The sequence below is a fragment of the Phacochoerus africanus genome, chromosome 10, assembly GCF_016906955.1.
Source record: "Phacochoerus africanus isolate WHEZ1 chromosome 10, ROS_Pafr_v1, whole genome shotgun sequence".
In the NCBI taxonomy this organism is placed as follows: Eukaryota; Metazoa; Chordata; class Mammalia; order Artiodactyla; family Suidae; genus Phacochoerus; species Phacochoerus africanus.
Window position 1 is genome coordinate 131768399 of NC_062553.1, and position 15186 is coordinate 131783584.

The 15186-nt window shown below is 45.3% G+C and overlaps 1 protein-coding gene across 1 annotated transcript in view; it reads right to left on the bottom strand.

Annotated features, from left to right (window-relative positions):
• Positions 1–423: 423 nt before the first annotated feature.
• AFF1 (ALF transcription elongation factor 1) overlaps positions 424–15186 on the bottom strand; it is a 193226-nt gene continuing 178463 nt past the window's right edge. Inside the window, exons 17-21 of the mRNA XM_047798798.1 lie at positions 13684–13820; positions 13039–13110; positions 12473–12613; positions 6808–7019; positions 424–5768 (exon numbers count right to left, since the gene is read on the bottom strand). Of these exons, the coding sequence (XP_047654754.1) occupies positions 5647–5768; positions 6808–7019; positions 12473–12613; positions 13039–13110; positions 13684–13820 (684 nt within the window). The 3' untranslated portion in view covers positions 424–5646. The remainder of the gene's footprint in view (positions 5769–6807; positions 7020–12472; positions 12614–13038; positions 13111–13683; positions 13821–15186) is intronic.

Here is a 15186-nt window from a genome sequence, read left to right on the forward strand (position 1 = left end):
AATGCGGTCACTGTTGCAGCTGGCAGTTGATGTCAGGATAAGCAACGCTGGTACTCATATCACTCTGGTTTCATCACAGCAACACCCATTCTACCAAAACATTTCAACAGCTTAAGAAAAAGCATGCATACCTCCTAGGGGAAGAGACACAGAGGGTTTTGGACAAAGTTACAAATAGGCAAAATGTCAGTGATTGTATTGTTTAGGTTAACAGGCTCGTTTGTCATTGAGATCTTGAAGATAAACTTAACAGAAGGATGAGCGACACTCTGCCCACACCTTTCCCACTTCAACAATAAATATATATTGTGAATCAGGCAAATTATTCCGCTTGAGACGCTCCTTGGCAGTAACTGGTAATTACAGAGAGCAATTTTAGGAATTACTTTATTCGGGCCAGTGAAAGCATGGATTCCACCCCAATGATTTCTCTAAATTTTTATTAATTTTTTTTTTTTTTACAGCTCGATCCTCTTGTGAAAAGTAAAGAATTTGAAGACAAACAAGTCAATTACATGTTTTTGTTTTTTTTTTTTATAACAGCAATTAATCCTCATTACAGAGAACAACAAACAAAAGATCTGTGGCACATTTTCTTTGGAAAGATCTTTTGCAAATGTTTCTTCTAAAAAAAGAAAACAAACTATAATTCTCACAGATCATACATGTCTCTTTCAAAGGACTATACAAGGCAGCTACATTTTATTCACAAAGCCCCAGGTGCAGTTCCATTGCTGAGTAAGTAAAACGCGTGGAGTCCCCTCGTCTGTGCGGCTCCTCTTCCCACTGACGACGTCACTGCTTCCCTAGCCTACGGACAAAGTCTCTGTGTGGACTGGATCGCTGGCACGGTATTACCATAACGAAAAATTCATATTATTTTAGAGATAGGCCAGTGATCTCCATTTATCAACTGGACAATTTAATCTTTTTTAAACAATTTTAATAATACCAAGATTTGACTTTCCTCTAAAGTTATAAGAAAGCAAAAAATATATAATATAATATAATATATAATGGTAATAAATAAAAAAAAGGCAACCCTGCTCAGGTATCATCCAAAAACATGATCACATTCAGAAGAAAAAAAAAAAAAAAAGATCTGGAACACACGTGTATAAACACACACACACACACACACAAACGAGAACAGTGTATACTTGATATCTGAGGGGGAGTATGTGCAGTTAATTTTAACAATACATATTGATGGCCTGAACAAAAAGGCACAGACTGCCTTTTGTTGTTAAACTAATTAACACAAGTTAATACTGCCTGTATGACGCATCACTTAAACATCTACTTTTAAGCAAAGCAAGTTATCGTCCTTGGGCAGCCCCTGCCCGGTCCGAGCAGCGCGGCTCCGCCAGCCTCCCCGTCAGTGGTCTTATTCCTTTGTCCTTCCAGTAATATCGAGGCTCTGGGGAGCTGGACGGTTCCCTCCTGCCCTCCTGTGTAGAGAAATACAGGCGCTCCTCTACCCATCCCCGCACCTGCCGATTGCGGGCACACCTTCCCCAGGACAATAGAAAATTTACAACCACCTTGAGAAAGGTGGTGGAGGATGCTTGTCGACTCCTCATAAATAAGAACTAAAGAACAGGGCAGTGGTCACGGTTCCTTCCCGTAGTTTTGGTGACGGACACACTGGATGGGGGATTTGAGGTTTCCGTGGTAAAAACACCACCTGCAGTGTTTGGAGGAAGATCCCCAACACCGAGTTATTCTGCCACTCCACCTCCCACAAACCCAACGACGAGAGAAAAGAAAAGCGCAGGGAAAACCATTTACAGCCCCAACTCCCAAACAGAAGCAAACGAAAGCAGCGACCCACGAGAGCAAGAGGAAAGGGAGGAAGTACCGCTCTGATCCTGACACCCCCCCCACGGCCGCAAGGAGCAAACCTCTACCTGTGTGTTCCCAACAGAAAGCCAACTATTCCCGCAAGATTTAAATACTGCTATTCAGCGGTAACGTGTGACAGATGAAGTGGCAGAGGTTTTCGCAGATTTTGTGTAGTGTCTGGGAAAAATCAATCCTCAAGAAAAAAATGTAGGATCTAAGGTGGCAGCTAGGGAACCAAGCCGTCTTTGATTCATTTGCCTTAAGAAGCACCAACACACCTCAAACTTCACGAGGCAGAAGAGGTGAAAGACCCACCTAGCATCTCCTAAAGTCATGGCAAAATAAATAGATTATTCCAAAATTATGTTTGGTCTACAAAGGCACAATAAATATATCCAATTCGGCTAGCCTCTTATTCTCCGTGTGTGTGTGTCTGTGTGCGCGCACACAGACACACACACACAAAACATTTCCTCTCATTCATCAGAATAAGAGTTTTGTTCATTTTGCAGGGCACAATGGTTTCTTTCTGCTTCTAAAAGTTATTGAACAGTTTACTGAACAAGAATTACCTATCTTTTTAAAAAGTAAGCTCCTGCTTCTACTATCATTAATATTTAAGGTACCAATTAGGACAAGTTTTCAGCCATAAAGGGATGGGTGTTTTGCTTCTGAACCTGACGTCAGGAATTAAAGGATGTAGAACAAGGGAGCTAAGTGTGGTCCAATCTGTGCAGGGAAACAGCTAAACATGTGGGTCAAAACATTGTAAAATGAAGGTCCTTTTGTTTTAAAAAACTCAGACGCTTTTCCCATTCAGTCTTGTGATTAAATCACAACCAGATAAGCCATTCTCCTAGTGTAGTTCTCGTGCTGATAATATGCCAGCTGGGCTCTCCCCCTCTTCTACCACGGCTAGCACACGGCCCATGGGCTCACATTCGTAGCCCTGTGTAACCTGGAGAATTTCAATAAGGTGTGTTTCATAGTTTATCAGGGCCCTTGGTCTGGTGAACATCGTACATTCAGTGACTCACATTTTAATTATCTCCAAGGACAGAAGAAGCATTCAACATTTTCAAAAGAAAAACAGTGTTCTTCCATTTTCTACTAAAAGACAGACACACACACACACACACCCCGAAGTGTAGTGCCAGAGGCAAGATTTTTATACTCAGTTTCACGCAAGATGTGTTTCTTGTATTTGTCTCACTGTGAAGGGTGTACTATTAACGGTTGTCACAAGAACGCCACGTACTCAAAAGGCTTAATTTTATCACCTAGTCCCTTCAGTGACCTGCCTGCGTTCAAATCTTGCCTTTGGGAATTTAAGCATGCAGTGAAAAAAGTGCAAATGATTAAAAAATCCTTTTGATTTCTATATACAACTGTCACAGCGAAAAGACCTTGGGACCATGAAGGATTCATCGGCCACTGCCTCTGACATTCTTTTTAAAAAGAAGCCACTACGAATTCTTTTAGGTACAATGCATGTTGCAGTAAGAATCAGAAACACTCCATGATCAAAAGAGTACAAACGGACCTCTGCAAATTCATTAGGTTTTCAAGGGACAAATAAAATGTTCATATAAAGGTCAGGGGAAAAAACACACATACACAAAGAATAAGGCCACTGAAAAAGCCAATCACCTTTTTTTTTTTTTTAGAAACGGCTGAAAAATTGACTTGGAAATGTTGTCAGTCAAGGGGGCACTGTGGCTCCTGACAGGAGAGAGAGAGAGAGAGAGAAAGAGACACACACACACACACACACACACACACACACACACACGGCACAGTCTGCATAGATCAGAACAGTCCTCAAAAACACACCCTCCCAAACTGGCAGGTGGCTTGTGCTGGCGAGTGATGGGGTGAAGGGGGTGGGAATGGCCAACGGGGGAACGAGGCTCAAGAACCACATCAGCCTGGTTCCGGTGTCTTGGCTCTTGCATCTGAGAGGTGCACATGCGATGCCGCAAGCGTACAACCTATGCCAATGAGAGGCAATTACTGTTCATTTCACAACAAGTTGCTTTTTGAACAAGGAGTTTAAAGAGGACCATGGCTTTGCTTTAGAACATCAATAGCCAAAGAACAGGCTGGGCCACAGAAGACACAGCTTCACACCAACAGCGACAAAGAAGCATCATCACTCCCAACTTCGACGCCTCTCTACTAGACAGCTACCAAATTACCAAGGAAGCTCTTACATTCATCACATGGCCCTTCGACCTCTTCATTATAAATAAAGGTGGTACGCCCTTCTTCACGAATAAATAAATATGACAACGTCAAACAGGCTTGGCAGGGAACAGCACGGAGAGGGTGGAAGAGGCTGGAGGGAGAAAAAGCAATTGCTGCGCCAACGCTCACTCCTCGGGTGTGATACATGTGCAAATTCGACTTCTAAAAGGGACAAGGGTTGGCTTCTAAAAACACTGCACTCACAATAATGCTTCCAATAGTGACCCCCAAAGTTTCAATCAAAGAAATCTGTGCTTATGGATATGTGGAAATTCTAAGCTTCCCCCCCCCCCCGCCCACTTTAGGTCATTGAAAATAAACTTGGTTTAATGGCTAGCCTCTGGCCATAACAGCTTATGGGAAGGCCACAGTTCTTCCTCAATCTAATCAAATCTAAGACTGAGAACATTCTGGAGTGAAGGCATGCGGTGACAATTTTTTTTTTTTAAGTCTAATTAACCACCCCAAATCTCCATAGAGCCTCTCAGGGAGATAATCTCCCCTGGACAATCAAAGCCTCGTTTTGCTATAAATATAAAATAATTCGTAGCAGAAAAATATAGCCTCTCTAAGAAGTGGATTTTCTTTTGTTTGCAGACAAAACTCTGAGTTGGTAAGACAACATGAGTTACCACGTAACTGCAGACCCCAGATCAGCACCGCAAATTCCAGCTCTACTTTAAACAAAAACCAGCAAGCGCCGTAACCGTCAGGTGACAGCCAGACGGTGGATCTCTTCTGCCCCACGGTGCAAAGTCAAGAACGTATTCCATGGGCACGACTTTGGCTGAAGCAGGGCGGGGGGACAGGGGGGATGGTGGCGCCCGGCCCTCTGCCACCCCGGGCAGCTCCATGGCCTCTCTCTCCACAGCCCGAGGCCTCCTCCAACCCAGCACCGGAGCAATCGGGGCCGGGGCGACCGTCCAGTTCTCCAGGCAATGCGGGGTTGCCGTCAATCTTAGACATCGTGACAAGACCTGATGTGATCAAAGCCACCGTTCACTGGCAGAAAGTGGGGTAGAGTGGCGTCCTTCACGACTTACGCTTTAGAGATGACCATTAGAATGCATTCAACAAGGTATTTTCCCGAAACGTAAAAAAAAAAAAAAAAAAAATCCACCAAAACCTACACCACGATTCACGGTTACAAAAATTTCTTTCTGGGAATGAACTCATGTGGCTACGGAGATGATGCGATTTGCTTTCAGAGTTGAAACTGCTCCTCTTCGTTTCGCTCTCATCCTGCTGGTTAGAAAAAATGAAATGTTTCTAGACCACACACACACCCACTCAGGCTGCATTGCACGTCTGTCCTTCGGTCGGGAAAGGCAGGATCGTCTCTGAGGCCAGCCTCCTCCCTTCCGCCTCCGCGTAAGCACTGTGTCCAGCCAATGACTCCAGAGGTGTCGAGGGTTTCAGGGAACAAACGTCCTGGCCATCTCAGGGTGCTTTTCTTCTTGAGTTTGGTGTCCTGGTGAGACAAATGTCCGGACTGTTTTGAGGCTTCCAATGTGCAAAAAAGTTCCCAAGACATCAAAGCAACCTGGGCCTCCACTAAGGGCTTTTGGTGACTTGTTTTAGCCGCTGAAAACCCTGTCTTGTATAATGCACCAGATCCATCAAACTGCTGTTGAGGGCCAGGGCACACACGCTTGTGCTGAGCTGAGCAAAAAATTCTGCAAACAAAGCAAAACCAAAAACCACATAAACACACTTGCACAAACACAAACATCAAAATTAAAACGTAAAAAGTCAAGGTTCCAGCAACGATATCCCCACAATATTCTGTACTTCATCTAGCACAGAAGAGAGAGAAAAAAAAAAACAACCCCACAATGAGCAATGGCTTGCTAAGTCACCATATCCCTCCACTAGCCTAAAAAAGTAGCAATTCGATTTGTTTCAGAGTTGATTCCATAATGCCTGGTACAGTGGCTGACCCTGGAAAATGCTCAATTTATACTTTTGGATCAACGGATGCACGAATGAAAAACAACCTAACATGTTAAAAAAAAAAAAAAAAAAAGCAAGCACCTTTTCTGCTAAGCAGAAAGAAAGGAAAGCTTTAAGAGACTGTGAGGAAATTAAGTGGCCACAGCCACGAATTCCCTCTAGGCAGGAAAGACCGGGTGTGTAAAGGCACTAGTCTGGTGTTTACACATAAGTGTTTACTTAGTGGTCACTGTGGCACTGACGCTGAAAGCATATGCTAGACCAGCTCCTAAACCCTCGTTTTCTCCACGGGCCTTCTTCTCAGACGAGAGTCAAGCATGTTGACTCCACCCTGTTTCCTGGCCTGTTGCTGATCACCCCTCTTAACCCCGACAGAAAATGAACAAGCAGCTCGGTCTTTAAGCTCTGCTCCTTCCCATCTCAAATGCCTCGGGCCTGGGGACAGCCAAGGACCTTCCAAGGACCTTCCTTCTTCACGTGCTAGCGCTTCAATTCAGGCTGAGGTGAGGACACCAGAACCTCGACGGGGCGAGGGGCTGATGCCACTGCTATTTCAATTCTGCTAAGATCTAATGGCTGAAACCCAGCTCCTGGCCACAGGCTCCAGGAAGAACGACGACGAGGTGATGAGACGGCACTAGAGACAAGGCGAGACGAGGAAAGAGAGGGACACGTGCTTTTCTTCCAAAAGCTGAACAGAAAATCCGGTGTGTCCCCTCCCCCCCCCCCCCAGTAGTAACCAACACAGAGCCGCCTGCTTACCTTTGTTCTTCTTGATGAGGACCTCCGCCTGTTCCCAAAGGTCAAAGGCGGTAAGGACGTGGGAAGTGATGCTGACGTAGGAAGATGTCATGTTCTGGATGGTGACCGGGGTGCTGACCGTGGCGGGCATCCCGCCGCCGGCGCCGGACTGCGATCCGAGAGAGCCGGCGGGCGAAGGCGTCGGCGAGAGGGGGGACGGCGTGCCTGTGCTTCTGGGGGCGGAAGGAGAGAGAGCTGGCTCACCCCCTGAACGCCCAGGTCACCGACCTCGGCTTCAGGCTGTGTTGGCCGAGGTGACAACCCCGTCCAAGACCACGGCCACAGGGTCAGAGGGGCACCGGCCGCCTCGCACTTCCGGAAATCCATTTCCTAAGGCAATGGGGGAGGGGTCCTCCAACCGCAGAAACGGGACGGAGGCAAGGGGTCCTTCAGGCGCCAAAGGGGTGGCCCGAGGCCCTTCCCCGGGCCCTTCGCCTGCCCACTGCCTTGGCCCGGAACCCCTGCTCTCCCCGCCTCCCTGAGGAGCGGGTCCTGATCGCGGGTCTCTGCCTTCTTTCACCCGCTCAATCAGCACCGCTGAGCGCCCGCTCCCCACCTGGCACCTTCCCAGACCCTGGCGACCCATCACCGCTTCCTTTCCGCCACTTTTTAAAATCACATCTCATTGTCCTTTTCCTGCCTCAAGAGAACCCTGAAGGCAGGGGCATTTCTTACTCATGTCTGCGTGTCTAGCACTTGGCAAGTCAGGTGCTACTGGCGAGAGGACAGCCCCCAAGGCACTCTCTGTTCTCCTCGTGGGTGCTCACCTGTACCTGCAAGTGTACTGTGCCCTGATGTGGATCAGACGAGAAACAAGAGTGAGGTCACTCGGACCTAAGAACTGATGGATATAAAGGGAAAGACAGGTCAGCAGCAGGGGCCCCTTGGTGCAGGCACATCTGTCCCTGGGCTGCATGGCTCCTAGTGGATCCTGAGGGTCCCCAGCAATATGTACTGCATATCTGAAGGCCTAGAGTAGACGCTCCCTGCAGACAGCGATTCCTGTCTGCTCTGCTCACTGCTGCATCCATGCACCGAAAACAAACTTTGGTGCCAGGAAAGTGCTCCACACACAGGGCTGAACGATGGCGAAGCGGTGATCAAAATCCTTGCAGCTGACAACCTATTACCTAGAATAACAGCTCAGAGATGGACGTCATGAAAATGTGCAGAAGTAAAGAAGTTACTTCTCCATCAGGACTTTCTTAAGAGAGGCCATACCTCGGGAATCGCTTTTTTCAAATGTGCTGGAAATGGGGCATCTTCTAGGTGATATTCTTCAAATAGCAAAACCTATCAGAAATGGGAGCTTTTCAAGGAGTATGACCAAATTAAAAGGAAAAAAATACTAGGCAAATGCGAAAGGGGAGAAAATTCTATCTTCATCTTAAAAACACCTGCACGGGGTTCCCATTGTGGCGCAGCGGAAACGAATCTCACTAGGAACCATGAGGTTGCGGGTTTGACCCCTGCCCTCACTCAGTGGGTTGAGGCTCTAGCATTGCTGTGAGCTGTGGTGTAGGTCACAGATGCAGCTTGGATCTGGCGTAGTGTGGCTGTGGTGCAGGCTGGCAGCTGTAGCTCGGATTCTACCCCTGGCCTGGGAACCTCCATATGCTGTAAGTGCAGCCCTGAACAAGACAAAACAAAAACAAAAAACCAAAAAACGCCTGCATGAGAGAGGAGAGATCAAGGTGGCAAAAGAGTAAGACGTGGCACTCACCTTTTCCCATAAACACACACACAAACCATCTACATGTAGAATGATTCACACAGAATATCTACTGAACACTCGCAAAGACTGTAAACCGCCAAAAAGGGCAAGAAACCCTCCACATAATGGGGTAGAACGAAAGGGAAAAAAAGCGAGAGAGAAAAGGAAACCAGATGGGACCAGCACTCTGAGAGGGAGCTGTGAAAGGGGAAAGGAACCCACAACCTGGGGAGCCCCCTAACTGATGGGGAGATCAGCCGAGATGGAGGGACCTCAAGGCGCAGCAGCTGGACTGAGGAGGGCAGAGCAGAGAGGCCCACAGGCCATCGGTACCACTGCCCCGACACCACAGCCTGAGATGCTCGGAAGGGGGCTCAGGCTCCAGAGGTTAGTTCTGGGGAACGGACTCGTGCTGGCTGTGTGGAGACAGCCTGAGGGGCTTGAGTGGTGTGCCAAAGGCTGGGGAACAGAGCGCCACAGCTGAGAGGACCTGGGAGGAGGTCTGGGCCCACAGGAGGAGTGAGGCACCCTTGCTGGGGAAGGCAAGAGGAGGAGGGGCAGACCGCTATAGGAATATCTCTGCATGTGTGGACTCTCGGAGGGTGCGGCTATGGACGACAAGGCACCTCACACAAGGGCTACAGGCAACGGGCTCCTCTTGCCCAGGATGTGGGTGGCAGCACCTCCTGTGCAGGCTAAGTGCAAGAGGATGCCTCTTGAGTGGTCTACAGGCAGTGGGGGCAAACCACCACAGTCAGCTCAGACTCTTTTCTGAGGGGTGGGGGTGGGTGGAATGTGTTTGAGCCTGTATGACTACAAGGCTAAAACAAGCAGATATAGGAAGGAGTTAACATACTTGAAAAACAGGGCAACCATAAATCAAAACCAAACAGTACATTCAAAAAACTAAAAAAACAGGACACAAATATAAAAGAAAATCATCCAACCAAATAAGAGAAAGGAGCAAAGGAGAAACACAGAATCAACTGGAAAACAAGGTTTCAAATGGCAATAAATTTATCAATTATTACCTTGAATGTCAATGGGCTGAATGGTCCAATCAAAAGACACAGAGTGGCAGACTGGATAAAAAATATAAGAGCCAACAATATGCTGCCTATAAGAGACTGGCCTTAGGGCAAAGGACACATAAATTGAAAGTGAAGGGATGGAAAAAGATATTTCAAGCAAATGGAAAAGAAAAGAAAGCAGGAGTTGTAATACTCATATAAAACTAAATAGACTTAGAAGGACACTATTTAATGATAAAAGGATCCATTCCCTTTAAGAAGAGGATATTACACTTGCCAATATATATGCTCCTAATATAGAAGCACCCAGATATATACAACAAATACTAACAGACATAAAAGCAAAAAAAAAAAAAAAAGAGAGAGAGAGAGAGAAAGAAATGAAAAAGGAGCAATCTCAACGGATACTGCAGAAATACAAAAAAAAAAAACCTAAGAGAATACCATGAACAACTATATGCCAACAAATTTGACAACCCAGAAGAAATGGACAATTTCCTAGAGACATACAGCCCACCAAGACATACAGCCCACCAAAACTGAATCAAGAAGAAGATCAATTGAACAGTTTTATCACTAGAAATGAAACTGAATATGTAATAAAGACACACCCTATAAACAAACGTCTATGACCAGATGGCTTCACAGGTGAATTCTACCAAACATACAAAGAACTTATATCCATCCTTCTTAAACTTTTCCAAAAGGCTGAAGAAAGAATAATCCCAAAGACATTCTATAAAGCCACCATCACCCTAATACCAAAACCAGACAAAGATACTATCAAAAAAGAAAATTATAGGCTAACATCTTTGATGAATGTAGACACAAAAATTCTGAACAAAATTTTAGCCAACCAAATCCAACAACATATAAAAAAGATCATACACCACAACCAAGTGGGATTCATCTCAAGTTCACAAGAATGGTTCAATATATACAAATCAATCAATGTCACACACAACATTAACAAAAGTCAAGTCAAAAACCACATGATCATCTCACTAGACGCAGGAAAAGCATTTGACAAAATCCAACATCCATTCATGATAAAAACTCTTACCAAAGTGGGTATAGAGGGAACACACCTTAACATAATAAAAGCTATTAATGACAAACCCACAGAAAAGGCAATACTCAATGGAGAAAGCCTGAGAGCCTTCCCACTAAAATCTGGAACACGACAAGGATGACCTCTCTCATTACTTTGTTCAACATAGTACTGGAAGTCCTGGCCACAGCAATCAGACAAGCCAAAGAAATAAAAGGTATCCAAATTGGAAGAAAAGAGGTAAAATTGTCACTCTATACAGATGACATGGTATTACACATAGAAAACCCTAAGGACTCCATGCAAAAACTATTCAAACTGATCAATGAATTCAGCAAAGTAGCAGGATACAAGATTAACACTCAGAAATCAAGTGGCACTTCTGTAATATTAACAATGAAATATTAGAAAAGGAATACAAAAATGCAGCATCTTTTAAAATCACCCCCCCCCCAAATTAAATACCTAGGAATAAACCTGACCAAGGTGAAGGACACATATGCTGAGAACTACAGAACATTCATCAAGGAAATGAATAAGGATCCAAAGAAATGGAAAGATCCTCCATACTCCTGGATTGAAGAATTAACACTGTTAAAATGGCCATACTGCCCAAAGCAATCTACAGATCCAACGCAATCCCTACCACATTACCCAAGAATGTTTCACAGGAATCCAAAAATTTATATGGAACCATAAAAGATCCAGAATTGCCAAAGCAATCCTGAGGAACAAAAACCAAGCAGGAGGCGTAACTCTCCCAGACTTCAGGCAATATTACAAAGCCACAGTCATCCAGACAGTGTGGTGCTGGTACCAAAACAGACAGACAGACCAATGGAACAGAATAGAGAACTGGGAAATAAACCCAGACACCTGTGGTCAATTCATCTTTGACAAAGGAGACAAGAATATAAAATGGGAAAAAGAGAGTCTCTTCAGCAAGAAAAACTGGGCAGCTGCATGTAAATCAATGAACCTAGAACACACCCTCACACCATGCACACAAATAAACTCAAAGTGGCTTAAAGACTTAAACATAAGACAAGACACCCTCAAACTCCTAGAAGAGAACATAGGCAAAACTGGGAGTTTGTGGTTACTAGATGCAAACGGTTGCATTTGGAGTGGATAAGCAATGAGATCCTGCTGTATAGCACAGGGAACTGTATCTAATCACTTGTGATGGAACATGATGGAGGATAATGTGAGAAAAAGGATGTACATAAATGTATAACTGGGTCACTTTGCTGTACAGCAGAAACTGGCAGAACACTGTAAATCAATGATCATTTAAAAAAAAAAAATTGAAAGAACCAAAAAACCACCTGCACACGGACTCCGTTTTTCAACAGCTTACGGGACAGATGGGCAATTTCAGTTCACAAAGTGGGGGAAAGAATTTAGCTAGAGACAACTGCTTTCATTCTTGATATCACTGTTAGAGATCCCGATGAAGGTGGAAGGTATGTGGTTCTAGAAAGTTCTTGTTTACTGAAATGCCAGGACACTGTGTTACACAGGAGAATGGACTTTGCCTCTGGTTCTGCTGGCTCTGCCCGTTTTGTGTTATTAGGCATATCTAAATTTCTTCAACACTCTAAAATATTGACCCTATATTCTCTGTAATTATCTTTCTGTGTTGCCCAACCAGCAAACACCTGGACTTCTAACTATTCCTCAAAAAAGTAGAAATATGCTAATGACTTCAGTTGAAGGATCAAATCACCCGACTGATGCACACAGTTTTTGAAAAGCCAAAGTCACAGCCAAAGGTAAACAAAGACATAACCTAATTTTGGAAATTATTTAAATTAGACGGCTCATTACCTTGCAATGCATGGCGAAGGTGCCTGGGCAACTCTGGAAGAAGTCTTGAAGAAGTGTTCGTTAAGAGTTCGGGAATACTTTATTGCTATATCTTTTTTACAACGAAACATCGCCATGTTCAAAATGGACTGGCAGCGCATGCTGGGAACAAAAACACAAGCTGAAGTCAAGAGCTGAGGTATCACTACCACTGAGAGCCACCCAACCTTTCTCACACCATCAAACACATTGCGTCCTCCTCGTCGACCCAAAGAAGAACATCTCAATCTCACTGCGCTGCTCCCACTAGCGTCCCGAGTTATCTTAGTGGAAAAATACAAATCCACAACGATATAATTTAAGTTACAAGACCAAAGTCTCCATGGAATCATCCGTAAAATGGCAGGAGAGGCCCTTTTGTAGTAACTACCTAGCAGCGGGATTAACCCCTTGACCACCCATCCAACCACTTTCTGGTCCTGATTCACCTGTCGTCATAATTTTCACCTTACCAGATAACAACATCTCACATCAAAGACGCAAAACTAAACGCAACACTCTTTAGACAAAGAAAAAACTATACACACCATAAAACAGCAAATATTTTCTCCTGTGTTGGTGTTGTGGCATCTGAGAAGGATTTTAATGACATTATGGATCTATAGGAAAATAAGCAAGAACCTCAGGTTAAAAAAAAAAAAAGGCAGTCAGAAAATCCCAGACACAAAGACACTGTTCTGGTTTTACACTGATTTTTCCTGAAGATGGGATGACATGACAGCGACAGAGAAGAAAAATGAGGCTTCAGAGCAGCGACTCAGACCATCCAGAAAATTAGGCGAGGACATGCCTCTTCTCTGACCTGTGTACCTGCTTGAAACCCAGCAGACTTGTTTCCTTACTGCGCCCCTGATGAAGGGCAGGCAGTAAACAAAGACGAGAGGGCAGCTGATAAGAAAGCCAAACTGGAAAAACCAACCCTCTGCCTGGAGGGTTTGGCATTTCACGGTGCACTTGGCGACACGAGGCAGCCGGCCCAGTTCTGCTGTTCTCTCACTTCATCCAGAAAACAATTTTAGTTGACCAGAAAGACAAAAAAAAGTTCCGGGATCAGTACCTTTTTCAAGGCTCGCCTTTGGCACGCTGTCTCCGAAGGCCAGTTCGAGCGGATGAGCGCGCCAGAGGTGAGGACGGAGAGGTACTGGGAGGGGCGGGAAGGGGGGGGCACTCACTTGATGAGGTCGAGGGTCTCCGAGTAGATGGAGTAAGCGGACCGGGACGCCGGGCTCTCCGACTCCACCGCGATGCCACACTCGATGAAGGCCAAGGCGGCTTCCAGGTACTTGAACGCCTTCCCCACCTTGTCCGTCTGCAGAGGAGCAAGGTCACTGTCAAGCCTAAGACGGCCTTTTAGGTTCTCACTCACTTTCTTTACAGTAACCCCCCTGCGCCGTCTTAGTCTAATGATGGCTGGGAAGGCCGAGGACAAACTCAAAATAGTAACCAAAGCCCGTCAGCTCTGACCCACTGAAAACTTTCTTTGAGGAGTTCCCGGCATGGCTCAGTGGTTAACGAATCTGACTAGGAACCATGAGGCTGCAGGTTCAATCCCTGGCCTCGCTCAGTGGGTTAAGGATCCGGCGTTGCTGTGAGCTGTGGTGTAGGTCGCAGATGAGGCTTGGATCCTGCGTTGCTGTGGCTCAGGCGTAGGCTGGCAGCTGCAGCTCTGATTCAGCTCCTAGCCTGGGAACCTCTACATGCCGTGGGTGCGGCCCTAAAAAAGACAAAATAAATACACAAATAAATAAAAAGAAAATTTTCTTTTAGCAGAAATTCAGCAGGAAATAGAAAACAATCTTGTGATAAGACTATGCTCTCAAGAGTTCCCTTGTGGCCCAGCAGGTTAAGGATCCAGTGTTGTCACCACAGTGGTGCAGGTTCAGTCCCTGGCCTGGGGAACTTCTGCCTGCTGTGGGAGCAGACAATCAATCAATCAATCAATCTTTTAGAAATTCAGCAGTAGAGGGCCTTACTGATTTGCTGCACTGGTGGGAATTTAACTCTTCAAATTGACTTACTATCATCTCCTTCATGGAAGTTCCAAAATTTATAGTGGTTTTTGGGTAGAAGCAAAAGAGACTATAGAGAAGCAATTTGCCAGAATCCACTTCCCCTCACAAAAGCATTGTGTAAGGTTAACAATGGATCTCTTCCAGGGACCACCCTGTATCTCCCGAGACCGAGTCAGGGCGGTAGAGTTCTAACGTCCTTACTCAACGACGAGGCATGAAGAGAGGTCAAACACACTCCCCTCTCTATTCAGTTGTGCACTTAAGTGTTTGGAAAGCGAGACGGACATCTCTGAGACACTGTGCAATTAAAGGAGAATTTTCATGAAGCGGCTTGCCGTTCATGTCTCTGGGTCTACACTGGCATATTCTGAGAGTGGAATGAGCTAATATTTATTAAAGCAGGATGCAACAGGCACAGGAAGGGAGAAAGAAAAGGTGCTTAGTAAAGATGGAAAGCAACCCCAAACAATGCACCTGGAGAAATAATCTTGTTTGAATAACCAGAAAATCTAGGACTGAAAGTGTTCGTTCAATGTCAAGAAAAGTTTTAGATAACCAAGTGCTGAATATTTATACTTTTTCAAAGATCCAAAGATTCACCCAGGTCTAGCAACAGCCTTGGAGAAGTGAAGAGGTTGGAAAGATGCTCTCGTCTGGGGCAAC